Genomic DNA, 27970 nt, shown 5'->3' on the forward strand with positions numbered 1-27970 from the left:
TGGAGGAGGAGGAGGCGGAGCCGCCGGGAGTTGGAGCGTGTCTGTCCAATCGCAGGAGCCGGCCGGAGCCGGAGGGGGAGACAAGGGGGGAGCGGGAGATCGCGAATCCCGCCCAGTTACACAGGCCCGGCCTCCCGAGCGCGCTCCGAGGCGCTTCTGGTCCCGGGAGAGAGAGCGCGCTGGATCCCAGGCCGGCGCCAGCCATGGCCTTCGCAAACCTGCAGAAAGTGCTCATCAGTGACAGCCTGGACCCTTGCTGCCGGAAGATCCTGCAAGATGGAGGGCTGCAGGTGGTGGAGAAGCAGAACCTGAGCCAGGAGGAGCTGATCGCCGAGCTGCAGGTAACGCGAGGAGCGGGGGGAGAAAGACAAGAGCGGCCCGTGGCATCCTCCTCGGAAACCGGCTGGCCGCGCCCGGGCCGGCGCGCCCCACCCCACCCCCACCCCCACCCCGGCCCCGGGTGTCGGTGGGTCCTGGGGCCTCCGATTAAAGGGTTTGGGGGGTGTGGTGGGGGAGGGGACAGGAGAGAGGAACACGCGGCGGCGGTGAGCTGCAGGATGTAAACTTTCCGCTCAGTTTGCAAACTGCGCGCGTATCTCCTTGGCTTTGCCCATCCCCGCGAGCCATGCGCCCAGCCATGCGCCGTGCAGGGTCCCGGCGGGATGGATGCCAGCGCGGCCCACCGCGCCTGGGCGCCCCGTGGCCCCCGGGGAGGCGGCCAGAGTGGCTCCCTGCGCCCCGGGACCGGCGATCCCCCTCGAGCGGAGCCCTGGGTCCCCCTGGCCCTGGCCCGGCCGGATCGTGCTTTCCCGGGGGGCGCTGGCCGGGTCCCAGCCTGTCTCGTGGCAGCTGCTGCACGGCCACCAGCGTGCCCGCCTCCCTCCGTCTGACGCAAGAGTGCCGGCAGCTTTCACCGCCCCTCCGCCGCCCGGGAGCCCGGAGGAAACGGGGGCGGGGGGCGCCCGAGAGCCTGCGCCGCCCACGCGGCCGGGGTCCAGGCAGCTCCGGCCCCGCACGTGGCCCCGGGCGGGCGGGCGGGCGGCCTCCCTGGGGCCTCCTCGCTGGTCCGGAACGACCGGGCCGGACGGGGATCGCCCCCAGGCGCCCCCCAGGCAATTGCCCTTTCTTAGCCAGCCTTTCCCGGCAACGCACCTTGGTTTGCTGGGATGCGTAACGGGCACAGGCGACTCCACATCTTTTAAAAAAATTTTTTATTATTGATTATGATATCACATAATTGTCCTATCCCCCATTCCTATCCCAAACCCCTCCCCACATATGCTCCCACCCCCCTGCTGTCCATGGCCACTGCCTAGGCCCATATGCATGCACACAATCGACTCCACATCTTCGTCTCCCTTGGCTGGAAGGGTCCTCGTGCGGTGGTGGGTGTCATTGATTTTGGGAACTCTTCACGCCAGCTCCTGTCCCCCGCAGCACCCCACTGTCTCCCCCCCACCCTCCTCTGCCCCCCTCTGCGCGGACCCACCCCTTCCGGCCTCGCTCCCCCCGGGGTCCTGACACCCACACAGCCCGCGGCCACCGCGTGGTCCTCGCCGCTGCCTGGGCGGTGGGCTCTGCCGCCGTGTTTCTCCCTGGACTCCCCGCCCCCCACACAAGCGGTGTCCGGATGCCCACACCCCTTCCCGGACTCAGGGAAGTTTCCGACCGGCCGGTGCCTCCAGGGAGCTTATCAAAGCTGCTGAGGCGACCTGGTCCCACGGCGCCAGAGGATGGTGGTGCATGAGAGCCCCGCAGCCCGGCCTCCGCCTGGCCCGCTGCAGGAGTGGGAGAGGGGCTGATCGGCCTGGATTTGGGGGCGGGGGGGTGCGGGGAGAGTATGGGGAGGGGGGTGTGCAGGGGCTCAGGACCTAGTCCTAGGAGCAGGGTGGGTAGGTCCAGGTGGGAGGCAGGCGCCTCACACGCACCACCTCTTCCTCTTTTGTCTGAATGGTGCCAATGACCTTGGCTCTGGGCAGTGGCCAGAAGGCAGGGGCATGGCCTCTAGCCCAGCTCCAGACCCACCAGGCCACTGGAATGGGGAGCGTGGCCTGTTCTTGGGGCATAAGAAAGCTGTATGGAAATCAGAGATCCTATACCCCTGAGGAGGGAGGGGGCCGGGAGGAGAGAGGGGGCGGGGGCCGGGGAGGGCTGTGTGTGGGATTGGGAAGGACCGGAGGCGTCTCCAGTCGTTGGGAAGCAAGCCAGGTGGGAGCTGGGAGTCTGGCGCTGAAATCTGGAGGCCCTTTTCAAGGCGCTGGGAACTGGCAGGGCGGGAGGGGTGTTTCTTGGCTGGACTGCCAGGCCTCCTGGGGCTGTTTGGGAGCGCCAGCCTGCCTGCCTGCTTCTGTGGAGCATTCGGTGGGGGGGAGGGGGGGGTAACTCCTTGGCAGCTGACAGGACGGTGCCCTCTCCTCTCCTCTCCACTCTGTGTTCTTATTCTGTGTTAGTGCCCCGCCTCCCCCAGTTCCATCCTTACAGAATGGAAGGAACTCCCACACATCACCCGAGCCAGGCCGGGCCTCTCCCCACTCCTTCGCATTCTGGGCAGGCACAGGCTGCCCTCGCTCAGCTCACTCCCCCTGAACCGTCCTGTGCAGACTTGAAGCAAGTCACAGCTAGTCCATGGCTGGGTAAGGAAGTCGCTTTAATGGGTCCTAATTAGCATTTGAAAAAACACTCACAAAATAAGAACTATGCAGAGAGGAAGGCTGAATTTGTTTCAGCTATGTGTGAGTTGTGGGGGTGTGTGTGGGATAATGTTTAAAATCACAACTTAATCATGTGTTTCTTAACTGTGGGTCTTAGTGGGAAAAAAAATGTTTAGAAAACCGGCTTGGAATAACAAAGCATCTGTTTTTGGAACTCACAAAACTCAAGGCTGTGTATCCCTCCTCTCTCGGCTGGTGCCACTTCTTTGTTGTTGTTGTTGTTTAAATGTGTTTTTATTGATTTCAGAGAGGAAGGGAGAGGGAGAGAGGGATAGAAACATCAGTGATGAGAGAGAATTGTTGATCGACTGCCTCCTGCACACCCCACACTGGGGATGGAGCCTGCACCCCAGACACGTACTCTGACTGTGAATTGAATCTCAACCTCCTGGTTCATGGGTGATCGCTCAACCACTGAGCTACACTGCCTGGCTGGTGCCACTTCTTCTTCTTCTTTTTTAATATATTTTATTGATTTTACACAGAGAGGAATTGAGAGGGACAGAGAGTTAGAAACATTGATGAGAGAGAAACACCGACCAGCTGCCTCCTGCACACCCCCTACTGGGGATGTGCCCGCAACCAAGGTGCATGCCCTTGACCAGAATCGAACCCGGGACCTTTCAGTCCGCAGGCCGACGCTCTATCCACTGAGCCAAACTGATCCCGGCTGATGCCACTTCTTAAATCACATATGCAGGAACATTGAAATCTTACCACGGATCAGTGGCTTTTAAACGCTGGCCATGACCCACAATCAGAAAGTAATTTCCCGTCACCACTCCATTTACACATCTACACATATGGACACACATGTACTAAAGTTTCATGAAAGAACACTCATACCGTAGGTGATGCATTTATGTATTTTCTTGTTTCATTAAACAGCAGTGCTGGTCAGAATCCATTAGCCCGCAGGCCGGTAATGCATTTATACCTTTAGCTCATAATTGTAAGAAAGATGAAGAAGGAATTCTGTGTTTTGTCCCTTACATTTTTCTACTGCTACTCATTGCATAGATCTTTCTTTCCCCAGCAGTTTGAAATCTGCCTTTATTATTATTTTTTAAAATATATTTTTATTGATCCCTTACAGAGAGGAAGGGAGAGGGATAGAGAGTTAGAAACATTGATGAGAGAGAAACATTGACCAGCCGCCTCCTGCACACCTCTCACTGGGGATGTGCCCGCAACCAAGGTACATGCCACCCTTGACCCGAAATTGAACCTGGGACCCTTTCAGTCCCCAGGCCGATGCTCTATCCAGTGAGCCAAACCGGCTAGGGCTGCCTTTATTATTCTGTAAATCCCCACACATACGTGGGTCTGTCCTGTGACTTTGGCTCTGTTGATGGATATGGCAATTTCCGAATCTTTCTCCCCGCTGCCTCCCAACTTGCTCTCCCTTTTCAGAAAACTGTTCAGTGCTCACGCAAGTCAATCTTAAGCCTCTTATCACACTCAAGAGAAGGGATTTCTGAGGCTGGATTTCCAATCACGTGACCCGATCAAATATTTGGGGAAGGAGGGCAAGGGTGGGGAGAATGGTGGAGGGTAGGTTTAATCACTGGGCTCATGTATTCAGCGGCGTCTTTTGTGGAGTATCAGCCATTAAAATAAGCTTTGCTTTAGGGACGTCTGAGAAAAGCAAACTGCAGGTCAGAGAGAGGACGTTGACGAGACGACGTGAAGCAGAGGATAAAACGGGGGAGGGTCTGTGATGGTGTCCGGGGTTGTTGGCAAAGGACTCCTGGGAGGGAAGCTGCCTGCCTGGCAGAGTGGGTGGCGTGTGGCCAGGGAGGGGGATCCTCTTCTGTGCAGGCCAGTGCGTGGACTTGGATGTGGGGCAGACACCGTGTCCCCTTTCCGGCCAGGCATTGGTTGATGTCCAACTAGGAGGAATTCCGAGTACCAGGCGTTGGCCCGCAGCCCAGATTGGGTGGCTCCTGTCTGTCGCCTTAACCTTTGCATGCCTTGGACACGCCGAGGTCACACCACGCACGTGCGGTGGTGAGCTCTGGCGGGTGGTGGCCGCGAGCTCCTTGGGTGGGGCTGTGACTGGTGTTGACAGGTGTAGCGTAATTCCAGATATACACAGCAGACACCCCGGAGATGGAAAGGAGAAATGAGGAGGAGGGGGCGTGGGCAGTCTTCGTTTGTGGAGGTGGGGAGGAAGCTTCAGTTTCTCATCTGTGAAATGGGGTGAGACTTTCATGCTTCTTGGTAAATGCCTCTTTGAATGTCCCATTGTGAGGTGTTCTTTCAGAACCACGGATAATAATAAAGTCACAGATAATAAAAGGGCTTGGGGTCAGCCCATGAGGGGTCTTGCATCAAACTCTCTGCCGTCTCCTGAAACATCGGGGAAGCCTCCAGATCTAGAGACTGGGCTGCGTGTAAACTTGAACCCCCGCCTCGCCCATGCCCCCCCCTCCGGCCGTGGAGGACTGTGGGGCTCTGCTCTCTCTGTGGACCTTGACTGACTTGTTCCTGGGCTCTGGGCTTGTGCACAGTATTTCAGCGGGGCCCTCGCCCTTGGAGCCAGGTGCCCGCTGGCTCTTCTTTCCCCAGAATCGATGTGGTGGGAGGGGAGAAAAGAAAGTTCTTGTGGGATCTAGCCGAGAGCTCCGCTGAGGAAAAGGCAGAGAGAAACTCCCACTCATGGGAGTCTGAGCAGATGAGCAGATGCGGGAGGGCTCTGAGGGCCGTCGGTTCTAACCCTCTAACCCAGACGGAGACCAGGCCTGGGGCCCAGCCTCAACTCCATGCTTGTTGCTTCCCCTCCCACCTGGGGGTGGGCCGGGTGCTTGTGCACCTGCTCTATTGCCTGGGGATGCTCAGTGGGTGTTTGGGCAACAATATCCTTGTGGTGAGGAGATGAGCTGGGAAGACCGTCTTGGGGTCCAGCATAGCGAGTGGCCATGTAAAGTGGCTAGGAGGACTAGAAGGTCTCGGTGTTCACGTGTGTGATTTGACTCGAACATTGCCTGGGTGTCTGAGCCATTTTGGACCCGTTTCATTGTTCTCTCCTTCCCCCTTGCTTTGGCCTCTGTTTTTTAGGAGATGTTTCCCTTTCAGCAGTTTTGTCTTTTCTTCATTCACTTCACTTTTTCACTCAGCCGACCACCATTTGTTTATGGAGTGCCTTCCATGGGCCAGCCTAGGGTAAGGTGACCAGACATCCCGCTTCTGGCGGGACAGTCCCGAATCTTAATAATTTGTCCCGCGACCCGCGGCGTTTTAAAAAAAAGTCCCGATTTTTGAAAAAATCGGGACTTTTTTTTAAAATGCCGAGGGACAAATTGTTAAAAATCAGGATTTCTGGTCACCTTAGGGGCTTCCCAGGGTCAGTGGAGGCAGGGATGTCCCTTTGTTACCAGGCAGGGGGCCTTGACTTCGTGCAGGAAAAAATTCAGGAGTCCGGGTGAACGTTCGAGGACGTTTATTAAAGGGGGGCGGGGGACAGGAAACAAGGAAAGGCTGGGAGATGAGCCTTGCGGTCTGCTTTGGCTCACCAGCAAGTCAGAGGGGAGGCAGCCAACCGCTGCCCATGCTGCCTGGTTGCAAGCCTGGGGGTGGGGTGGTCCCTCAGAGTTGAGGAGCTGCCCGCCTGTGGGAAAGCAGCGGGAGGCACAGGCCTGTTCCTGCGAGGGAGGGAGACCTTGAGCTGGATCTTCCTTTTTTAAAAAAAATATATTTTATTGAGTTTTTACAGAGAGGAAGGGAGAGGGATAGACAGTTAGAAACATGGATGAGAGAGAAACATGGATCAGCGGCCTCTTGGCACACCCCCTTTTGGGGATGTGCCTGCAACCAAGGTATATGCCTTTGACCTTGCAGTCCGCAGGCTTGCTCTATCCACTGAGCCAAACCGGTTTCGGCTGGATCTTCCTTTTGAGGGTTTTTCCAGGCCGGGCCTTGAGGTGAGGTCTCAGGGAAGGATCTCAATAGAATATTCAGCGTTATGCTGATGTGCCAGAATGGAATTTATTCTCTTATCTGTCTGTCCTTGGGTGTGGTTGGCCAGTGGCACTCAATGGATTTCTGCTGTCCTTTTACCCTCGGGCCCGGGAGGAGGAATGCAAACCATTTACTTTTAAGTGTCTTTGGTTTAGGGGAGATAGGATTGAGTCGATGGCTGACAACTACCGGCCTCCGTTTCTCTCTTCCGCTTGTCCTGGCTTTCCTGGTAGCAGGGCCAGCTACCGCACCCGGCGCTGCCCCCGGCCTGTCCCATGGCCTCCTCTCTCTCACAGTGGACGTTGAAGCTCAGATTCAGAGCTCACCAGGGATGGAGCTTGGATTTTAACCCAGGCTGACTGGGGGGAGCTTCTTGGAGGTGTAAATGGTGCTTCACACCATTGCCTTTTTTTATTTTTTATTTCTTATTTCTTTTTTTAAAAAAATATATATTTTATTGATTTTTTTACAGAGAGGAAGGGGAGAGGAATAGAGAGTTAGAAACATCGATGTCTGAGAGAGAAACATCCATCAGTTGCCTCCTGCACACCCCCCACTGGGGATGTGCCCGCAACCAAGGTACATGCCCTTGACTGGAATCGAACCCGGGACCCTTCAATCTGCAGGCCGACGCTCTATCCACTGAGCCAAACCGGTTTCGGCTATTTTTAATTTCATTATTGATTAAGGAATCACATATTTGTCCTCAACCCCCCACCTCACCTCCCACTCATGCCCCCGCCCTCAATTGTCCTCGACCACTGGTTAGGCTCATATGTGTGCACGTAAGTCCTTTGGTTGATCTCTCCCTTTTATCCCCACCCTCCCTTTGAGGTGCAACATTGTCTCCTTTTCCTCAAGAATATCCAGTCAGTGAGCACATGGGAGCGCCCCCTGTGGGCAAGGAAGCTCTAGGAGGTCTTCCAGACCAGCTGCGTGGTCCCAGACACTTTTCTCCTCCCGCCTCAGGACTGCGAAGGCCTGATCGTGCGCTCGGCCACCAAGGTGACCGCCGATGTCATCAACGCCGCGGAGAAGCTCCAGGTGGTGGGCAGGGCCGGCACCGGCGTGGACAACGTGGACCTGGAGGCCGCCACGAGGAAGGGCATCCTGGTCATGAAGTGAGTCGTGGGGGCGGGGGCGGGGGCGGGGGCGGGGGGCGGGGCTGGACCTCGAGGAGGGAGGGAGAGGTCTGTGTTAAGCAAAGCCAGGTCCCAAGCCGGAGCTGAGGACTTCCAGGAGGAGCCGAGTGCAGGCGGTGGCCAGTGCTCAAGCGTAGTGGTTTGCCACTGAGCTTGTCTTTGCAAACTCCATGCGTCCCAAACCCACCCTCCCCCAGGTGTCTGCGGGTCTGCAGCCTGGTGTGGGAGTCAGAAGGGAGTTAGTGGATTTTATCTGTCTGGAACCGGCATTGTCAGCTCTGCTCTTATCTAGACGCACACCCACCACCTCAGCGACCCGAGGGACCCCAGTCTTTGTCTTCCTCACTTCCCTGGGCCCCTCTGCAGCCAGGGCCTCCGTTTCCCTTTCACACCCCAGGGCCGATAGGAAAAGGGTCCCCACTGGAGCTGGTTTTTGCAGAAACCTGGGGGAAAGGTCATGCAAGGTCTGTGTCGGCATGCGCGTGCAAGGGGACGCTCACCTCTGGCTTCCACCTGGCATGTGGTGAGGCAAGACTATCCTTGGTCCACAGCTCTGAAACCTTGGAGTCCTTTTCCCTTGGGGACCTCATGTCCTCACCCCTTTCCCTCCACTCTCCCCTCTAGGGTAGGGGTGAACTGACCGGTCATCTGGCTAGGGTGGGTGATATCCCAACAGTAGAAATGTTAAATGTAACCCATCTGACATGGCTGCCCTGGACCCAGAAGCAGCAGCCTCTGGCCCCCAGCCTCTCTCCCAGCGTCCCCATACAGCCTGTTCCCTGGGGGGCCAGGGAGCCAGGTGCAAAGACAGACTCTGAGCAACCTTTATTATCAATATTTACTAGAGGCCCAGTGCATGAAATTTGTGCACTGTTGTGTGTGTGGGGTCTTTCAGCCAGGCCTGTGCCCTCTTGCAGTCTGGGAGCCTTTGAGGGATGCCCGACTGATGGCTTAGCACTGCTTCAAAAGCAGGAGAGGCTCCCGCCACTTGCCACCCCTCTGCGCTGGCTAGCCATGAGCCCAGCTTCTGGCTGAGTGTGCTCCCCCCATGTTGAGCGTCTGCCCCCTGATGGTCGGTGCTTGTCATAGCAACAGGTCAATTTGCATATTAGCCTTTTATTATATAGGATTTAATATATAGGCCGGCCATGGTGGGTGCGATTCTATTGGTCGGGGGCCCACCATCGCCCCACGATTGTCCCGCAGAGCGAGGCCCAGGCCAGCCAAGCGATCACACCCCACGTGGCCTGTTGCCCGCAGCAGAGGGAGGCAACCGGTGATGGGGAGTTGGGGGACAGCGCTGCACAGATGGCGAACAGTGGCAGTGGTGGGGGCGGGGCCAGCTGCTGGGAGAGCCCCAATAGGCTCTGATCACTGGCCAGGCTTAGGGGCCCTACACCAGAGGGGTCCCGGTTTACAAGAGGGCGCAGGCCTGGCTGAGGGATACCAATGCCCCCAACCCCTGCATGAATTTTGTGCCTTTAGTGTATATATATATATATATGTGTGTGTGTGTGTGTGTGTGTGTGTGTGTTTATATATATCACTTTGTTACGAATGAAAACCAAGTTGGGCACCTTGGGGAAGGTCAGTGGGCAATGGACTGACATTCGCATTTGATAGATACGTCACCCATCGAGGCACAGCCTCCGTCAGGTTTGATGGCATGAGCCTCGGGCGAGTAGATTCAGAAATGAGAGGAACCACAAGGGCTAGCCAGGCCAGGGAGACGCTTCCCTCCCGGGAAGAGTGAGTTTGGGGAGCGGGGCCAGGTGTGTTCCTGTGCTGGAGGTCCCAGCCCCGGGAGGTGGGCTGGAGCAATCACAGGAAGCGGGGCCGGAGGCTGGGACAAGCGCTTGGAGCGGAGAGCGGGTGCAGGGTGCCCCCGAGGCCTTCAGTGGGGACGGGAGCGAGAGTCCCGGGCCTGGGCCCTCTGATGTCCCTTTTTCCTTTACCCCCAGCACCCCCAACGGGAACAGCCTCAGTGCTGCGGAGCTCACCTGCGGGATGATCATGTGTCTGGCCAGGTAAGTCGCCGGAAACTTAGCGAGTAGCTGCAGCTCGGCGGCGTGCAGGCTGCCAGGAACCTTCGAGGCGGCCGGTCCCCGGGGAACATTCAGTCCCCTGGCTCTGTCCCCTCACCAAGGTCAGGTCCCCAGTGCTGGCCAATGGGGAGGGGCCGTTACCTGGTGCTGCCTGTCACCTGGGAGCAGGGTCGTGGAGGGAGGGATTGTGTGTGATCTTACATTTCTCCTTCCTCGATTCCCACTCTCCCCATCCATCTGGCAGTCGGTTTTCACATACTAACTTTTTTTTTAAAGTTTAATATATTTTATTGATTTTTTTACAGAGAGGAAGAGAGAGGGATAGTTAGAAACATCAGTGAGAGAGATCCATCGATCAGCTGCCTCCTGCACACCCCCCACTGGGGATGTGCCCGAAACCCAGGTACTATGCCCTTGACCGGAATCGAACCCGGGACCCTTGAGTCCGCAGGCCGATGCTCTATCCACTGAGCCAAACCGGTTTTGGCTCACACACTAACTTCTAACCTCTAACCTCCGCGCTTTGCAAATTCTCTTCCTGCTGTCCGGAGCACCCTTTCCCATCAACTTCGTCTAGGTCCGTGGTCGGCAAACTGTGGCTCGCGAGCCACATGCGGCTCTTTGGCCCCTTGACTGTGGCTCTTCCACAAAAGACCACGGCCTGGGCGAGTCTATGTTGAAGAAGGGGCGTTAGGAGAAGTTTACGTCTAAAAAATGTGGCTCTCCAAAGAAATGGCAGTTGTTGTACTGTTGATATTTGGCTCTGTGGACTGATGAGTTTGCCAACCACTTGTTTAAAGGATGCCCCCACCACCTCATCCCAGTCCCTCACCCACAACCTCACGCATCCAAGATGCGTCCAAACTGAGAAGTAAGTGCCTGTTAGGAAGGCATTCCCGTCTCATAACCTGTGTTTGGTCACTGCTTCCCTGGCAGGGCAGCCCTAGTCCTGGTGGGCGCTGTGGACGGGACCGTTGAGAGCATCGGGCCCTGTGGGGGCAGAGGTCTGAGTGGGGCTCACAATGGGGGGCTTTGGACAGATGACAGGTGCTAATGGGCATCTAAACATTTCCTATAAGAGTGTCTAAAACAGAAGATGCTCCTTAAACATTCTAAACATTGTCGTTTTTGTAAAATATATTTTTATTGATTTTAGAGGGGAAGGGACAGGGAGAGAAACATTCATGATGAGAGAGAATCATTGATCGGCTGCCTCCTGCACATCTCCTCCTGGGGATCGAGCCCACAACCCCAGGCATGAGCCCTTGGTTGGAATCGAACCTAGGACCCTTCAGGAGAGCAACGGTGACATCTCCCCGTCTCGCCCGCTTTACCTTCTCTTCTGAGTCAGACCCCTTTGGGGGTCCCTCGCCCACATCTTGGTCCCCTGAGACCGGCCTGGTGAGGACTGAACCTGGGAGGATCTGGCCAGCTGCGCACAGCAGCTAGAGGGAGGGTCTGGGGATTTCTTGTGCCCGTGGTGCCATCCCATACATCTTAGCACCTACATCTCAGCACCGTGGAGTCACGGTGGGCAGAGATCAGGAGGCGAGGGAGCTGAGAGGAGGCGGGTAGGGGAGTGAGGGTTGAGGCTCCGTCTCACCAAGTGAGGCATTTTTTTTAGGCTTTGCTGAGACTGAGAGCACTTTCCCTTTTTTTGCACTTTCACACCATCGAACTACCCTGTTTTCCCGAAAATAAGACAGTGTCTTATATTAATTTTTGCTCCCAAAGATGCGCTAGGTCTTATTTTCAGGGGATGTCTTATTTTTCCATGAAGAAGAATACGGTACAAATTTATTGTTAAATGAAAATAAAGGAAATTTATTACCTGTATACGGTACGGTAGTACGGTAGTTGTCAACACAAGCCAGACAAACTGTGAATCCTACAGTATCAAGAATTTACTCATTTATTCAATAACAATCATGTCATCTTCTGGAACATCATCATAACAATCCAATTCCTGAATTTCCTGGTGAATTTCTTGTGACTCCATTTCTTTCAGAATCAGTGGACCAAATCTCTCATGTTTAGCCTACGGGGGCCTTATTTTCAGGGGATGCCTTATATTTCACTCAGAAGGAAACCTGTATGTAGGTCTTATTTTTGGAGGATGTCTTATTTTCGGGGAAACACGGTAGATGCGATGGTGTGACGAGCCGAAGCAGGGAGATGGAGATTTTCCCCTGAAGCGAGTTCCTTAAGCTTGGCTGAGTTTACCCACAAGTCCACGGGGCTCCCAGTGGAGAACAGCCTGGCCAGCAGGTGGAAGTCCTTAATGGGTAGACAGGAAAAAGCTTTTTTTTTTTTTTTTTTTTTTTTAATGTATTTTATTGATTTTTTACAGAGAGGAAGGGAAAAGAATAGAGAGTTAGAAACATGGATCAGCTGCCTCCTGCACCCCCCCCACTGGGGATGTGCCTGCAACCAAGGTACATGCCCTTGACCAGAATTGAACTTGGGACCCTTCAGTCCACAGGCTGATGCCCTATCCACTGAGCCAAACCGGTTTCTGCAGGGAAGAGCTTTTTGTAAACAAGTCAGTGAAGTAGAAACACAGGAACAATATTGTGGAATCTCTGTGCACCCACCCACCCACCCACAGACCACTGGACGCAGGTGCCAGCAGAAAAGCCTGCCTTTCAGACTTGGGAGGCTGCCTGCTGGAGGCCTTCTTCGGCTTTGAGTCAGTTCAGCCGCCTCCAGGGCGGAGCTGGGCTGGGTGTTTAACCCCCAGAGCCCACACTGCAGTTGGGAGCGTTCAATGAGCTAATGGGCGTCTAAACATTTCCAATAAGAGTGTCTAAAACAGAAGATGCTCTTTAAACATTCTAAACATTGTGGTTTTTGTAAAATATATTTTTATTGATTTTAGAGAGGAAGGGACAGGGAGAGAGATAGAAACATCCATGATGAGAGAGAATCATTGACCGGCTGCCTCCTGCACGCCCCCTACTGGGGTTCGAGCCCGCAACCCCAGGCATGTACCCTTGGCTGGAATCGAACCTGGGACTCTTCAGTCTGCAGGCCGGCAGCTCTATCCACTGAGCCAAGCTGGCTAGGGCTGAACATTGCTTCTGGTCCTGGATGGCCTTATCCCACAGAACATATCTCCCCTCTAACGCTGCCCTGACTTCCTTTGTCTGCTCCAGAAAACACATGGAGACTGGACTGCCATGTTAGCCAATAGGGGCAGAGAGGCTGTGTGTTGTGTAGTGTGCATGAGTGCCTGCCTGAGGTGATGGGACAGGAGGTGGAGAATTTAGACGTGTGTGGACTGTGGCACCCACCCACCCAAATCTAGCCTGAGACCTTTGGGGCTTAAATTTCCAAGGATGAAAAAAAAATCAACCCTGTGATCTTTTGGTCCACAGGCCGACGCTCTATCCACTGAGCCAAACCAGCTAGGGCTTTCCATTAACTTTTAGAGCGAGTAGAAGGGAGGGGGAGAGACAGAGAGAGAAACATTGATGTGAGAGAGACACATCCACTCATTGCCTCCCGATTGTTTCCCCGACCAGGGCCGGGGATCAAGCCTGCAACCTAGGTACATGCCCTTGACCGGAATCAAAGCTGGCACCCTTCATTCCGTGGGCCAACACTCTATCCATTGAGCTAAACTGGCAAGATCCCAAGTCCGGCCTTGCCAAGGGTTCCGCTGTGCTGCACAACCTCGACCGTCCTGCCCCTGACCCAGGCGGGGCTTGGTCCACGACAGGTGCAGGTGGCTTGCGAACATCACCGCAGGCCTCCTTGAGCCGGCAGGGGTCTGCGTGGGCCGGCTCACCCTGCGTCTGTCCTTGCAGGCAGATTCCCCAGGCGACGGCGTCGATGAAGGATGGCAAATGGGACCGGAAGAAGGTGAGCAGCGGGCCTTGGGCCCCCCCCCCCCCCCCCCCCCCCCCCCCCCGCCCCCGGCTCGGTGCCTGACGTAAGCACTCCTGGTGCTGACCTCCGCCTCTTCGCCTGCTTGGTTGCAGTTCATGGGGACCGAGTTGAATGGAAAGACGCTGGGGATTCTTGGCCTGGGGAGGATCGGGAGAGAGGTGGCCGTGCGGATGCAGTCCTTCGGGATGAAGGTAAGGGCTCGGCAGGCTTCCCTAGAACGCTGGGAAGAGGCAGCTTTGTGTGCGAGGCGCTGAAGGCTCGAACGTCATGAGCGTTCATCAGTACGTTCCCTGATGCCCCCCACCCCTCCCTTTCAGAGTCTCTGGCTTAAACAGGAGGTACAGCCAGGGAGGGAGGGTGGGAGCATTACCGGCTGGTGTGCATTCTTGAACTCAGAACCTGGGGCTGCTCAGTGGGGGTCCTTCGGCCCTGGGGTGGGTAATAGCCCTGAGTTCCAGCGGAGCCGGGTCCAGTTTCCTCCAACCTCCCCTTCCCCCTGCTGTGAGGCCTCCTTGTGGGCTGTGTCTGTCGCCTGTGATGATTCAAGAAACATGAGCAATTTGCCCATCCATCTTCTGGCTCCTCTCCAGGGTTCAGCAGAAACCGAACGGTGCTGGCCTGTAAGCTGGTAGGATCCTAGAGCTGATGGTGGCCGGGGACTCCACACATTTCTTAGAAATCATCCCTGCCCCCCACTCCCCTCAGGGTCCCGCCTTATCCTATTCTGGGGGGCTTCCGGTTGAGGGAGGGTTGTCATCAAAAGCAGAACCACACCTGGGGACGCTGCACAGGGGAGGCCACTTAGGCCAGAGTGACAGGCCCTGGGAGGGCTGGGGGCCGCCTCCTGTGCACAGTGGCAGTGGGGTGGGGCGGGGGTGGGGGGTTCAGACTGCAGCCTGGAGGCTTTCGTTAAACATTAAGGGAAACAGCTTCGAAAATCAGATCGTTTCAGGTCTTGAGAAATTCACATGGCCCTGTTCCAGAATTCTCCATTTCTCTCTGGCTGTCCTTCCCATTTTCATGGAACTTATTGATGAACCCTTACGTTTATATTGACCTCCAGAGTTGGTTTGTTTTTTCCGAGGGCTCACAGCGAATGGATGACAGACAAGAGCCCAGGGGGGCATCCCATTCTACCATCGTGAGCGTCTTCCTCTGCCTCTTGCCTCAACCCCCCACCATATTGAACCCTCCCAGACCTGAGGCCCTGAGCCTAACTGTCTCCTCTACCTGGGCTCCCGAGCATTCAAGAGGAAAAAAGTCAACATGATACAGAAAAATGTTAGTCACGCGCAAACAAGTGGTTAGAATAAGCTGGAACTTGGAGACATTGTAGAAAATAGGTCTAGGCAAAGGGCTGAAAATTAGGTACAGCGGTATGGCGGCAGATTCAGAAATTACCGAAAAATCAGCACAGCGATCTGGGCTAGCCTGGCACCCAGGCTGGTATCACGCATGAGGCTGTTGGAGAGTGGCTGGCACCTGGCCCTTCCCGGGTATGGGGATTGAAGAGCTGATCCCTTCCTATCCCGGGAATCGTAGGGAGAGACCTTCTTGCGCTCAGGGGCTGGGGATGGACTGTCCCCTTTCCTTTCTCTGTGACTCTCTGGTCCCTCGGGGAACGAGGGATCCTTCATCTCTGATGGGAGCTTAGCCCAGGACCACCTGGTGTGTGTGTGTGTGTTGTGGTTGGGGAGGAAGGTTTTGGCTGTTGCCCGCCTGTACTGACACTCAGGCCCGGGTCCAGAAGGAGCCCTGAGCAGCCATCGCAGAGCGGCGGCTGACTTGCTCTGAGCCAGGTGGCACAGATGCGGGTTTCCGGATAATGCCCGGAGCTGGCAGGCTGCTGGTGGGCTGCATCGCTTGGGTCTCTCGATAGAGACCCATTTTCTGCTTGACACTTTTTCTCAGTAGTGTGGCTAACCCTCAGGCAATCCCTTTGGAGACTTCTCGCATGCACGCCAGCGTGTCCTCTGGTCTAGAAAGCGTAAGAGACCTACGTGGGCCCGGAGCTGAGCCTTGCACTTTCTGATCAAGGTTTTCTGTGAGGAGCAGAGCAGCATCTCACACGTTTCTTGGTGGCCCGTGTTCTATTGAGTTTGACTTAGCCCGGAGGGATGGACCTTGGACTGGAGGCACCAGATGTCACTGAATCTTTCGGGTCCGGCTAATGCCGTGGTCGGCAAACTGCGGCTTTTGAGCCACATGCGGCTCCTTGGCCCCTTGAGTTTTTAGCAAAGGCCAGCTTAGGAGTACCCCAAATCAAGTTAATAACAATGTACCTATCTATATAGTTTAAAAAAATAGGGCTCTCAAAAGAAATGTCAATGGTCGTACTGTTGATATTTGGCTCTGTTGACTAATGAGTTTGCCGACCACGGGGCTAACGTGTACTGAGGCCGGCGTGTCGTACTCTGTGCTCCATGATCCTGCGGAGTCAATGTTATTATCTCCGTAGCAGATAAGGAAACTGTGGCCCAGGAAGGTTATGTGGTTTGCTCAAGAAAAAAGGAGCGGTAGGTGGTGGAGGCCGGCTCAGACTCTGGGTCTCCTGACTGCTAATCTGTGTTGTTTGCCCTGTACCTCCACGGCTGTCTTCCCTCCTGACCCCTGTCCTGACCCCTGCCTGTTACACAGGCCCTTCCCTGAGTTCTTTCTAGATCAAAAGCTCTCTTATCTCGGTCTGTCATTAGAATTCCTACTGACCCAGAACAGTGAGTGGTTTTCAAATCCTTCCCAGAACTTCAGGCCCTGGAAAGGTGCCCGAGGGACAGCAGGAGGGACAGTGGGAGGGACAGGCGGGGCATGAGGCCCTCACCTCTGCAGCTTTGAGTTGATCTGGTTTTATATTGTGTTTTAAGATTTCTGTGTGTAGTGGGGAGAGTTTCAAGTCTAAGCTAAAGAATGTGGCTACAGGGCAGAATGGGCCCCACCCCCTCATGTCTCCTGGTGCAAGGACCCCAGGTCTCAGCTCAGCTCCTGTCTGCCCTGGACGACTCCAGTAAAACAACAACAACAACAAATCCACAAACCAAAACAAGAACAGGGCTTTTCTTTCAAATTCTTTCCCTGCGGATGAGTGAGATTCTGTCTGTCTGTGAAAGAAAGCCGAGTCAGGGCCTGGGCATGCAGAGATGCTTGTCTCCTGGCCCCACCCACTTCCCTTTGGCCCCAGGTAGGGGCACCTGGCCAGCTTGCCCCCCATCCCCCTTTTTAAAAATATATTTATTGATCTCAGAGAGGAAAGGAAGAGAGAGAGAGAGAGAGAGAGAAAGAGAGAGAGAGAGAAACATCAATGTTTAGAGAGAATCACTGACCGGCTGCCTCCTGCACGCCCCCTACTGGGGATTGAGCCTGCAACCCGGGCCTGTGCTGTTGGCCAGAATCCAAGCTGGGACCCTTCAGTCCACAGACCAGCGCTCTATCCACTGAGCCATGCTGATCTGCCCCTTTTCTTGACTTTTTGAGAACCCAGGGTCCTGAGGTTGTGTGAACCCGCTCGCCAGGCTCGGCTTTGTGCCCTCTCCTCTCCCCGTGCCACATGCCGAAGTGCATCTGGGTTGGAGCTGAAGGGGCCGTTGTTCCGGCCGGCGGCGGACAAAGACGCCTTGTGAGAAGGCTTGTGAGAAGAAGCGCAGAAACCTCCCCTCCCCTGGGTGTTTTGTTCTCCCTGACAGGGACAAATGGGTTTTGTTTTCTCTGACGGCCGGGCCCTGTGGGCCTGCGTGTCACCAGCTGGTGATCCCGGACGCCACCACCGGGAGGCAGCCTCCTTCCCCCGAGCCTCCCCCCGCGGTTGGGATGGGGCCCGCGTGGCTTTCCTTCTTCCACACGGTGACGAGAAGTGGGATCCGAACGCGGCACCTCCTCCATACCCACTTTCCCTCGCTTCTCTATCTTCTTTTTTTTAAAAAAAATTATATATTTTATTGATTTTTTTTTTTTTTTACAGAGAGGTAGGGAGAAGGATATAGAGTTAGAAACATCGATCAGCTGCCTCCTGCACACTCCCTACTGGGGATGTGCCTGCAACCAAGGTACACCCCCTTGACCGGAATCGAACCCGGGAACCTTCAGTCCGCAGGCCGACGCTCTATCCACTGAGCCATCTTCTTTGCCATTTTATTTTCTAAAATAACTGTTCCTGTCATTGGCTTCACACCTGGTTGCAGGCACCTCCCAGCTGCTCGGCTAGCATGTTACCCGCGCTCCGGGATGGGTGTCCGGCAGCCAGGCTGTTCCTGATGCGGGACAGATGCTTGCAGCTTGGGCTCCCCGTTTTCGGGGGGGATCCTGGCCTCTGTTGATTGGTCAGAGCCCGGATGGGGGGTGGTGAGTCATCACAGCTGGCCCTGGCATCGCCCGCCCACCTGGCTTTGCTGCTTGGCTGAGTCGGGAGCCGAAATAGACCTGCAGCCTAGATGTTATCTGCCCGGAGGGAGGCAGCCGCCCGTGTCTGGCTGCAAGTTGCTCGGCCAGTTTGCTCAGCCAGCTGTCTCGGTTCCCCTCTCCACCTGCCCCTGCTCACCGGCCCGTCTCGTTCCCCTCGCTGACATGCGATGATGACCTTTGGCCAGTGGGATGTGGTTTGTTGACCCTGATACCCCAAGTTCCCTGGCTGCCCCCATCTCCCAGTAGTCAACCCTCTTCCTTCTCAGCAGCCTCAGGAGGGCCCACCTCCTCCCCAGACAAGGTTCTCCCTGGGCCCTCCCCCACCTCGGTACCCCGCTGTCTCACTCTCCTCCTCTGAGGGCCTTGCTCCCACCCCATCAGCCCTGCCTTGTGGAAAGCACCTGTCACTGGTCATGTACACCCCCATCCCTGTGGCCAGTCACCGCGGTCTGCCTTCCAAGACCAGATGCATCTTAAGCCCCTAAGAGCAATAACTCCAGCACCGGTGTTTCACCCACTTCCCTGGTGACGCATCCTGGTCTCTAACCCTGCTCTGCACCGCCGCCCCTCCCTCCCTCCCTCCCTCCCTCCCTCCTCCCTCCCTCCCTCCCTCCCTCCTGCACTCTGTCCAAGCAGCCAGGGCCCCTGCCATCTGGCCCTGTGGTCCCCCGGCTGCAGCCAGCCGCCCCTCCCTTTCCTGGATGTGCCCCACACTGACCCCCGAGTGACCGACCATCCTCCCTCCCTGGGCGTCCTGCTTCCCAAGGGCGTCCACGCTCCACATGGCCCGTGGGCCGCACACAGGAGCCGCTCCCACATTTATGGTTAAGAGCGCGCAGGCCGACCCCCGCCTTTCCGCCCTCGTGGGTAAGCCCCTGTATTCCGGACACTGGTGTCTGCAGAAGGCTTAGCATGGCTCGGCGTATGGTAACCGTCCCGTGGTTGCCATTATGAATAATGTAAATACTAATCCCAATGACACACACGCTCTCTCTCACGACCAGACTGTAGGGTACGACCCCATCATCTCCCCAGAGGTCTCGGCCTCCTTCGGCGTTCAGCAGCTGCCCCTGGAGGAGATCTGGCCCCTCTGTGACTTCATCACGGTGCACACCCCTCTCCTGCCCTCCACGACAGGTGGGTCTGTCCCCCCACGGAAGCCACAGGCCAGATCAGGGTGGGCCGCTGTCCAGGGCTTCCACAGACACTGTGCGTGTGTGTGCCCGTGTGTACGTGTGAGAGTGTGTGTCATCAGCTTGGGGGATGGGCCCCCAGCTCTGCCTGCACCGGCATGGGATGCTTTGTGAACTGCCCTGCATTAGAGGGGAGGGGTGAGCTTGCAGGGAGTTGTGGGGTGCAGGGATGAGCCCGCAGGGAGTTGTGGGGTGCAGGGGTGAGCTGGGGCAACATGTAAGACCAGTGACCCTGGATAGTGGCTGGGCCGCTGCAGGCCTTTCTGGCTGCGGACCCCCTGGATGCAGCCATATCTCAGAGACTTCTATTCTAGGAGGTTTCTGAACGGGGTCTGGCCCAGCGCCTCAGAGGGGAGGGGGACGCCTGTGGGGAGGAGGGGAGCAGGGAAGGGGGTCTGAGTTGGGAGCCAAGCCCGTGGGATCCTGGCACCATGGTGGCACCCCTCCCCCCCCCCCACCTCCCAGGCCTGCTGAACGACGGCACCTTCGCGCTGTGCAAGAAGGGCGTGCGCGTGGTGAACTGCGCCCGCGGGGGCATCGTGGACGAGGGTGCCCTGCTGCGCGCCCTGCAGTCCGGGCAGTGTGCGGGCGCCGCGCTGGACGTGTTCACCGAGGTGAGTGCGAGGGGGTGGCAGGAGTCAGGACCCTGGAGGCGGGCAGGAGGCCCCCAGGGCACCTCCCGGGAAAGGGGAGAAACGGCCCTGTGCTGTGTGGTTTGAGGAGGCCTCCCCACGCTGGCTCCTACAAAACCCGAGTGTGAAGTGGGACCGATCCTGGTCCCTGCTGGGTTAGAACCTCAGAGGACACAGCGGCACGGGGTCCTGAGGCCGGGCCTGCGGCAGGGAGAGAGGTTTCATCGTTGATGTGGGTCTGATGAAGCGAATCCTGCCCGCTGCACCCAGTGCCCTGGCTCTCCCCGCCCTTCCTCTCCCAGGACAGAGGTTAGAGGCTCCCGGTCCCCAGGGTGGGCTGCTCCCCTAGGTCTCCTCCTCCACCCCCGCCTCTCACCCCCCACCCATCCTGCCCGTGCGCCAGGCCCAGCGATGAAGGGTGCACGTCCCCTAGAATCCCCTCGCCGCCTCAACACCCGGAGCCCGGGGAGAGCGTGGACTTTGGCCGAGGCCGGGCGGGTGCCGGGCCTGTGTGGACTGTGTGGCCTTGGCCACCCCCGCCCTCCGAGCCCCCATAGGCTCACTGTCCATCCCCTGCCCGGTGCACAGCCCTCTGGGTCTGTGCTTCTTTTTTTTCTTTTTCTTTCTTCTTTTTTTTTTTTTTTTTTTTTTTAATATATTTTATTGTTTTTTTACAGAGAGAAAGGGAGAGAGATAGAGAGCTAGAAAGGTCGATGAGAGAGAAACAACTACCAGTTGCCTCTTGAACACCCCCTACTGGGGATGTGCCTGCAACCAAGGTACATGCCCTTGACTGGAATCGAACCCGGGACCTTTCAGTCCGCAGGACGATGCTCTATCCACTGAGCCAAACCGGTTTCGGCTTTTTTTTTTTTTTTTTTTTTAATATTGATTTCAGAGAGGAAGGCTGAGAGAGAGAGAGAGAGAGAGAGAGAGAGAGAGAGAAACATTAATGATGGGAGATAATCATTGACCGGCTGCCTCCTGCACGCCCCCCACTGGGGATCAAGCCTGCAACCCAGGCATGTGCCCCTGACTGGAATTGAACCTGGGATCTTTCAATCTGCAGCCAGAAGCTCTATCCATTGAGCCAAACCAGCCAGGGCTGGGTCTGTGTTTCTGGTGACCTTTCTGGACTAGATTGTAAGGTTCCCGAGGGCCGAATGCTTGGCCCTCCCCCAGCTCAGCCCATCCCCTGTCCCCGACCTCCTCAGAGCCCTGACTGCCACCGCCTGGGCCTGGGGGAGGGGGAAGCCCACAGAGCCTGGGACAGTGCCCAGCAGAGAAGAGCCCAAGGGGCAGTGCGCTGTGCCAGCGAGCAGGAGGGGTGGAGGGACCCTGGAGCGTGGGGAGGAGGTGCTCGGGTGGCCACCTTCTGTTTGCAAACGTGAGCGCAGGGGGCGGGGCTTTGAGGGAAAAGCAGCCACCACGGGAGGTGCCACTGCTGGCGTGTAATCTCCATGGCGACGGTCCGAGGTAGGCTCACCCATTTCTGAGGGCGGGAAACTGAGGCTCGGGAAGATGGAGGTTGGCCCAGAGGCACGTTTATTTGAATGTGGTCCAGGGCTCTGTCCGCCCTTGGCTGTGGCGGGGCATCCGTGAGGAAGCGGGCCATGGAGCCCAGTGGCCACCCTGACGAAATGAGAGGAGAAGCCGCCTTCCCTCCTGCCAACGTCCCCGTCTCTGTCCGGGCAGGAGCCGCCCCGGGACCGCGCCCTGGTGGACCACGAGAACGTCATCAGCTGCCCCCACCTGGGCGCCAGCACCAGGGAGGCGCAGAGCCGCTGCGGGGAGGAGATCGCCGTGCAGTTCGTGGACATGGTGAAGGGCAGAGCCCTCGCGGGGGTCGTAAGTGTCCCAGGCGGGGGGCGAGGGGGGGGAGCGGAGGCTGGAGGGGGGAGAGGAGTCCTGGTGACGGCAGCGGGGACAGCGTGGTGTGGTGGCCGGGTTCTGCTCTGGGAGCCGAGGTAAGGTTCCACCTGAGTCAGCCTCTGGGCCGGTGGCAGGAGCAGGGAGCCCAGCTCGGCCCTGACATTGCTGCCTTGTGCGGGGATTGAGGTTCTCCCCGGGGCCCAGCGCCTGGGAAAGGCTCCTTTGTTCTCTGCAGGCCTGCGAATGCAGGGGTGAGGCTGGGCTGAGGACTGGACTCCCCGGAGTGGGGGGCAGGGCAGTGGAGAAAGCCCCTGAGGGTGAGGGTCCTTGTGAGTCGCACACTTCCTCCGCCTGCCACAGGCTCCTGGCCACCCAGCTGTTCGGCTCTGCTCCCAGCAGCTGGCCGTCTGCTCTCCGCGGTCCTTGGGGAGCTGGGTCTCAGCAACAAGACTTGCTGGGACAGGCCTGCCGAGTCCCACCCACCTCTTCCTAGCCCCAGCCCCACTCCCCGTCTCCCTGCAGGTGAATGCCCAGGCCCTCACCAGCGCCTTCTCTCCGCACACCAAGCCGTGGATCGGCCTGGCAGAAGCTCTGGGGACTCTGATGCGAGCCTGGGCCGGATCCCCCAAAGGGACCATCCAGGTGGTAACGCAGGGTGAGTGGGGACCCTGCCGAGGGAAGGGGAGGAGGGGTGTGGACTCTGCACCCCGTGAGGTGTGTCCACTACAGGCAGACAGTGAGGGACTCGGAGGTGACCCTGGTCTCGGGGCCCCATGCCCCACCTGCTGAGTACAGCTCACTTGCTACTGAGTTAGAGGCAGAAGAGGAGGGACGAAAAGTCATTGGGAAATACGCTTCATTTTCACGAATCCCGTGTGCACGTTATTTTAAAGATGTGCGTGTGTGTGTGCAGTAGTTTAAAGATGTTCCTGTTTCGGGTGCAAGAGGAACCTCCACAAGAGACACAGTTTCCCATGAGAGGCAGTAGGATTTGGTGGCGGGAGTCCTGGTTAAGTGACATGGAGTTTGATGCTGGTTTTGACCCTGTCGCTTACCAGCTGTGTGGCATTCCCGGTCTCCGAGCCTTGTAGTTTTTCATGTGTGAAGTGTGAGTCACGATGGGTGTGCCAGACGAGGTGTGAGGACGTTCTGTGCTCGACAGCCTAAGATGGGCGCTGGGACAAGATGGCAGCCTTGAGGGCATTGCTCAGCCGCAATGTGGGGACAGAACAGCGCCCTCTGTCGGCCGCTTGTTGACTGTGCAGGCTCCACCCGGGGCAGAGGTGCTGGAGAGACCGGGGAGGCTCCAGCATTGCCGAGACGTTCCCCCACATTGACCGTTGACTCTTGGGGAGCGGGAGGGGTGGGGGTGAGGGGCGGGCAGGTAGACCCTGAGCATTGTCCGTCCTGGGCAAGGCCCGAGCCAGGGGATCCCCACTGGCTTGGGACTCCAGGCCACAAGGCAGAGGGAACTGGGCTGCAGTTCCTTCAATGACCCCTTTCTTCTGCTTCCTGAGGCCAGCAAGGGTGTGAATGTCGGAAGGAACAGGCAGGCCAGATGGCCAGGGCATGGCAGGTGTGGGGGGCACTGGATTCGGGCGGGTTTTGGAGATGCGTTTTTTTATTTTTATTTTTATTTTTTATTGATTTTTTTTACAGAGAGAAAGGGAGAGAGATAGAGAGCTAGAAACGTCGATGAGAGAGAACCATCGACCAGCTGCCTCTTGCACACCCCCTATACCGCAACCAACGTACATGCCCTTGACTGGAATCGAACCCGGGGCCTTTCAGTCCGAAGACCAACGCTCTACCGCTGAGCCAAACCGGTTTCGGCTGGAGATGCGTTTTTTTTTAGTGGATGAGAGTGCCCTCGGAGTCCAGTCCGGGACAGGGACAAGGGCCAGGCCGGCCAGCCTCTGGGCAGTCTGCAGACCCACCGTGCGTCCGCTCCTCCTTGGGGGAAGCAGGATGGCCCAGGCAGGCTGGGATCGGGGTCCCCAGTGTGTGAGGAGCTGCGAACCCAAGTGGGTGCCTCCTGCCCCTCCTGAGTTGCTCAAGCCTCATGGTGGCTTCCTTTTGGTCCCCCCAGGCGTATCCCTGAAGAATGCCGGGAACTGCCTGAGCCCCGCAGTCATCGTCGGCCTCCTCAAGGACGCTTCCAATCACGCGGACGTGAACTTGGTGAACGCCAAGCTGCTGGTGAAGGAGGCTGGCCTCAATGTGGGTGCCCACCCTCCCCTCCCCACCCAACCCCACCCTGTCATTGGGCACAGCCCTCTCCCCTGCATGCTCAGAGCACGCCCCAGCCCTGCTCAGTGAGTGCCTCCGAGTGTCGCTGTGCAGGAAAGTGCTGTGTGTGTGCACGCCTGTGCCAGCACCCTATTCCACAGCCGGGTGCACTGAGGGGCCCATTTGTGTCTGTCTGGCCGGGGGTGGGGGTGGGGGGAGGCAGCCTCGTGTGCTCAGCTCTGGCTCCCTCCAGGGCTGTGCATGCACCATGGAGCCCGGTTTCCTGCTGAGCTTGCCCGCTCCTGGGAAGCTGGCAGCACGTCCTCCTCGCCTCTGCTGCCCTCACGGCTTCTCTTTGGCATCTCTCCCTCCGGCTCCCTTTGTAGATCAAAGCCTGCTGCCAGGGGAGCTGGCAGCGGCCATGGGAAGCGGGGCTCCGGCAGCCCCCCTCCCGCCCCCTCTCCACTCCTACGTCCCAGGGAGGCGGCTGGTTCTGTGCAGGGAGCCGTGAGCCGGAGCGGCCAGGCTGGGTCAGCCCGGGCAGACCCACCTCCCTCGTTCCCATCGCTCCCCTCCAAGCTGTTCCCTGTACCAGGCAGATCCGTTCTTCCTTAACGGGGGCCATGGACCCCTCCCCCGGCTCTGAATGGCTGACCCAGTGGGCCAGGCTGAAGCCCTACTCATCGGCCGTGGGGCTGAGGGAATGGGCGGGCATGATGCCTCCAGGAGGCGTGACCGCCCCTGCCTTCTCTCCGCAGGTCACCTCCTCCCATAACCCCGCCGTGCCAGGAGAGCAGGGATGCGGGGAAGGCCTCCTGAGCGTGGCCCTGGCGGGTGCCCCCTACCAGGCCGTGGGCTTCGTCCAGGGCACCACGCCTGTGCTGCAGGCGCTCAACGGAGCCGCCTTCCGACCCGAAGTGCCTCTCCGCAGGGGGCTGCCCCTGCTGCTGTTCCGAGCCCAGCCCTCCAACCCCGCCATGCTGCCCACCATGATCGGTGAGGAGGGGCCTGGGAGGGTGCTGGCGTCCTGAGGCAGGGGGGTGGTGTGGGGGGGTGTGGTGGTGTGTGGTGGTTGCGGAAGGGGGTGTCCTATCTTTGGTTGATCTCTTCCTCACCCCTATCTTCCCTCTGATGAGATTTTATTTTTTTTAATACAGAGAGGAAGGGAGAGAGATAGAGAACCAGAAACATAGATGAGAGAGAAACATGAATCAGCTGCCTCTTTGCACACCCGCTACTGGGGATGTGCCCGCAACCCAGGTACGTGCCCTTGACCGGAATCGAACCTGGGACCTTTCAGTCCGCAGGCCGACGCTTTTATCTATCCACTGAGCCAAACCGGTTTCGGCTCCCTTTGAGATTTGACAGTCTATATGCCATCGTGAGCTGCGCAGTCCCCTGGCATCTGGGCTGAGGGGAGCTTTGGAGCACTGCCTGGCAGGGAGTGCTCAGTTTCCCCACCCCTGCCAGCTGCGCCGAGGAGCAGGCCTGCTTTGTTCTCTCGCGGTGGGTCTGATGGAGCTGGCAGCCAGCCAGCCAGGCAGTCGCTCCAGCTCAGCTGTTCCCGCCCTGCCCTGCCCGCCCGCCCGATGCTCTCCAGAATACAGCTGAGCCAGGCGCTCCCTCTCTCGGCTCTCTGATCCCGAGACCATCGGCCTGCACTGCAGCAGGCGTCACCCCAGCCCGAGGCTCTCGCTTCTCCTTTCCCACACTCGGTGCCAACCCAGGCTTTCTCCTCCCAGGGCTCCTGGCAGAGGCCGGCGTGCAGCTGCTGTCCTACCAGACCTCGGTGGTGTCCGACGGGGAGACCTGGCACGTCATGGGCATCTCCTCGCTGCTGCCCAGCCTGGACGCCTGGAAGCCGCATGTGACCGAGGCCTTCCAGTTCCTTTTCTGACCTTGGGGCTCCCCGGGACCAGGGGACCAGCTGTGGGGGCTTTGTGACCAACACGGAGAGGTCACACTCCCAGGGCTGGCACCACGGACGGACGTGGTCTGATCCCTGTTATAACCACCTAATAAACAGCCCCCCCACCCCCCCCATCGCTTTGTGTTGTCATTACCCACAAGGGCCACCAGAGGGCGCCCACGGGCAGCCACAGGGAGCGGGGCGGAGGGTTCACAGAGGAGGATCTGGATGGGCAAGCTGCACGCCTGGGTGTGGGTGCTCCTGCCTCAGGTTATTCAGAGGCATTTTCACAGGAACAAAGCGCGGCGTGTCAGACCCCTTTCCGCCTGGAACTACACATGCATATGAGTACATGCAGCGTTATGTGCCAGACACTGGGCTAGGTCTGTGGTCGGCCAACTCATTAGTCCACAGAGCCAAATAGCAACAGTACAACGATAGGAATTGCTTTTTTTTTTTTTTTTTTTACATTTTAAAACCGTTTATTTTTTGTGTGAAATGGTTATTAACAAGTCTGAAATTTAACTTCAACTTCTTCAAACGCCACTTCTTCAAAATAGACTCGCCGGGGCCGTGGTGTTTTGTGGAAGAGCCTCACTCGAGGGGCCAAAGAGCCTCATGTGGCTCAAGAGCCGCAGTTTGCCGACCACGGGGCTAGGTGACCTGCCTAGGAGGAGCCGTAAACCCAGACTTCTCCCGCACAAGCCTCCGTGGGGGGTGGGGGGCAGCACACAGGTCACGGGGTCACGGTCAGCAGTGCAGGAGGTGCCGCAGCAGGTGCACGAGTTCCGTGGAGTCCAGGGGAGGAAGGGTTCAGCTGGGACGGTTTCTCGGAGGTGTCGGGAGGGTTTCGTCAGGGGCGGACTGTGTGAGACCAGGCATGAGGCTATTGGGAGAGTTTACAAAGCCAGCTCCAGGTGGATTGCATAGTACTGTTTCCCCCCCCGAAAATAAGACATCCTCCGAAAATAAGACCTATTTACAGGTTTCCTTCTGAGTGAAATAAAAGGCATCCCCCGAAAATAAGGCCCCCCCCTAGGCTCTGTCTCAGAATGCTATTGCTAAACATGAGAGATTTGGTTCACTGATTCTGAAAGAAATGGGAGTCACAAGGAATTCACCAGGAAATTCAGGAATTGGATTGTTATGATGATGTTCCAGAAGATGATGACATGATTGTCATTGAATAAATGAGTAAATTCTTGATAGTGTAGGATTCACAGTTTGTCTGGTTTGTGTTGATAACTACCGCACTACCGTATACAGGTAATGAATTTCCTTTGTTTTCATTTAACAATAAATGTGTACCGTATTCTTCATGGAAAAATAAGACATCCCCTGAAAATAAGACCTAGCGCATCTTTGGGAGCAAAAAATTAATATAAGACACTGTCTTATTTTCGGGGAAACGGTATATTACTTGATTAAAAAAAAAAAAAGATGACTTTAGGAAACATGGCGACGGCACTCCCTCCCTGATCCTACGTTCCTCCGCTTGGGAGGGTTCTCCCGTTAGGAGATGCTGCCTCTGCCCTGTGCCCGGTAGCTTCTGGTTTTGAGACGGCTGCCTGTGGTGAAAGCCTGGCACAGGGCATCTGATTGGCACGGACAGGCGCGAACCCATCCCTTGGGCCTCCTCCGTGCTGTGGTTGAGCTAAAGGCTGGCAGGACTGCCACCAGCTAACCGCTGTGCTGGCATCTGCAGGGAGCTCAGAGCTGGTCTGTCCTCGCCCTGCAAGGGCTGGGGCTGGGCCGGGACAGCAGGCTTCACTGAGCAGCTCTGACTTTGCGCACAGAGCTTATGGGAGTACCTGAGGCAGGTGGCGAACCTTGTTTTTTGTTTTTCTTTTTTAAAATATATTTTTATTTTTATTTATTTTTTTCAGAGAGGAAGGGAGAGGGATAGAGTTAGAAACATTGATGAGAGAACCATTCATCAGCTGCCTCTTGCACACCCCCTACTGGGGATGTGCCCGCAACCAAGGTACATGCCC

The 27970-nt window shown here is 57.2% G+C and overlaps 1 protein-coding gene across 2 annotated transcripts; it reads left to right on the plus strand.

The window, feature by feature from the left end:
• Window positions 1–70: 70 nt before the first annotated feature.
• Window positions 71–26099, plus strand: PHGDH (phosphoglycerate dehydrogenase). Of its 2 annotated transcripts, XM_036452559.2 has the most exons (12): window positions 71–341; window positions 7641–7792; window positions 9775–9840; window positions 13668–13722; window positions 13842–13940; window positions 19146–19278; window positions 19800–19948; window positions 21662–21814; window positions 22361–22493; window positions 23928–24058; window positions 24826–25063; window positions 25810–26099. In XM_036452559.2, exons 1-12 carry the CDS (start codon window positions 204–206, stop codon window positions 25962–25964), a joined length of 1602 nt encoding a protein of 533 aa, XP_036308452.1. In that variant the 5' UTR covers window positions 71–203; the 3' UTR covers window positions 25965–26099. The 2 variants fall into 2 exon arrangements, with proteins under 2 accessions (XP_036308452.1, XP_036308453.1); XM_036452560.2 differs by lacking the exon at window positions 13842–13940 and having other exon boundaries at window positions 116–341.
• The last annotated feature ends 1871 nt before the right edge of the window (window positions 26100–27970 follow it).

Source organism: Pipistrellus kuhlii, unplaced genomic scaffold (genome assembly GCF_014108245.1).
Source record: "Pipistrellus kuhlii isolate mPipKuh1 unplaced genomic scaffold, mPipKuh1.p scaffold_m20_p_24, whole genome shotgun sequence".
In the NCBI taxonomy this organism is placed as follows: Eukaryota; Metazoa; Chordata; class Mammalia; order Chiroptera; family Vespertilionidae; genus Pipistrellus; species Pipistrellus kuhlii.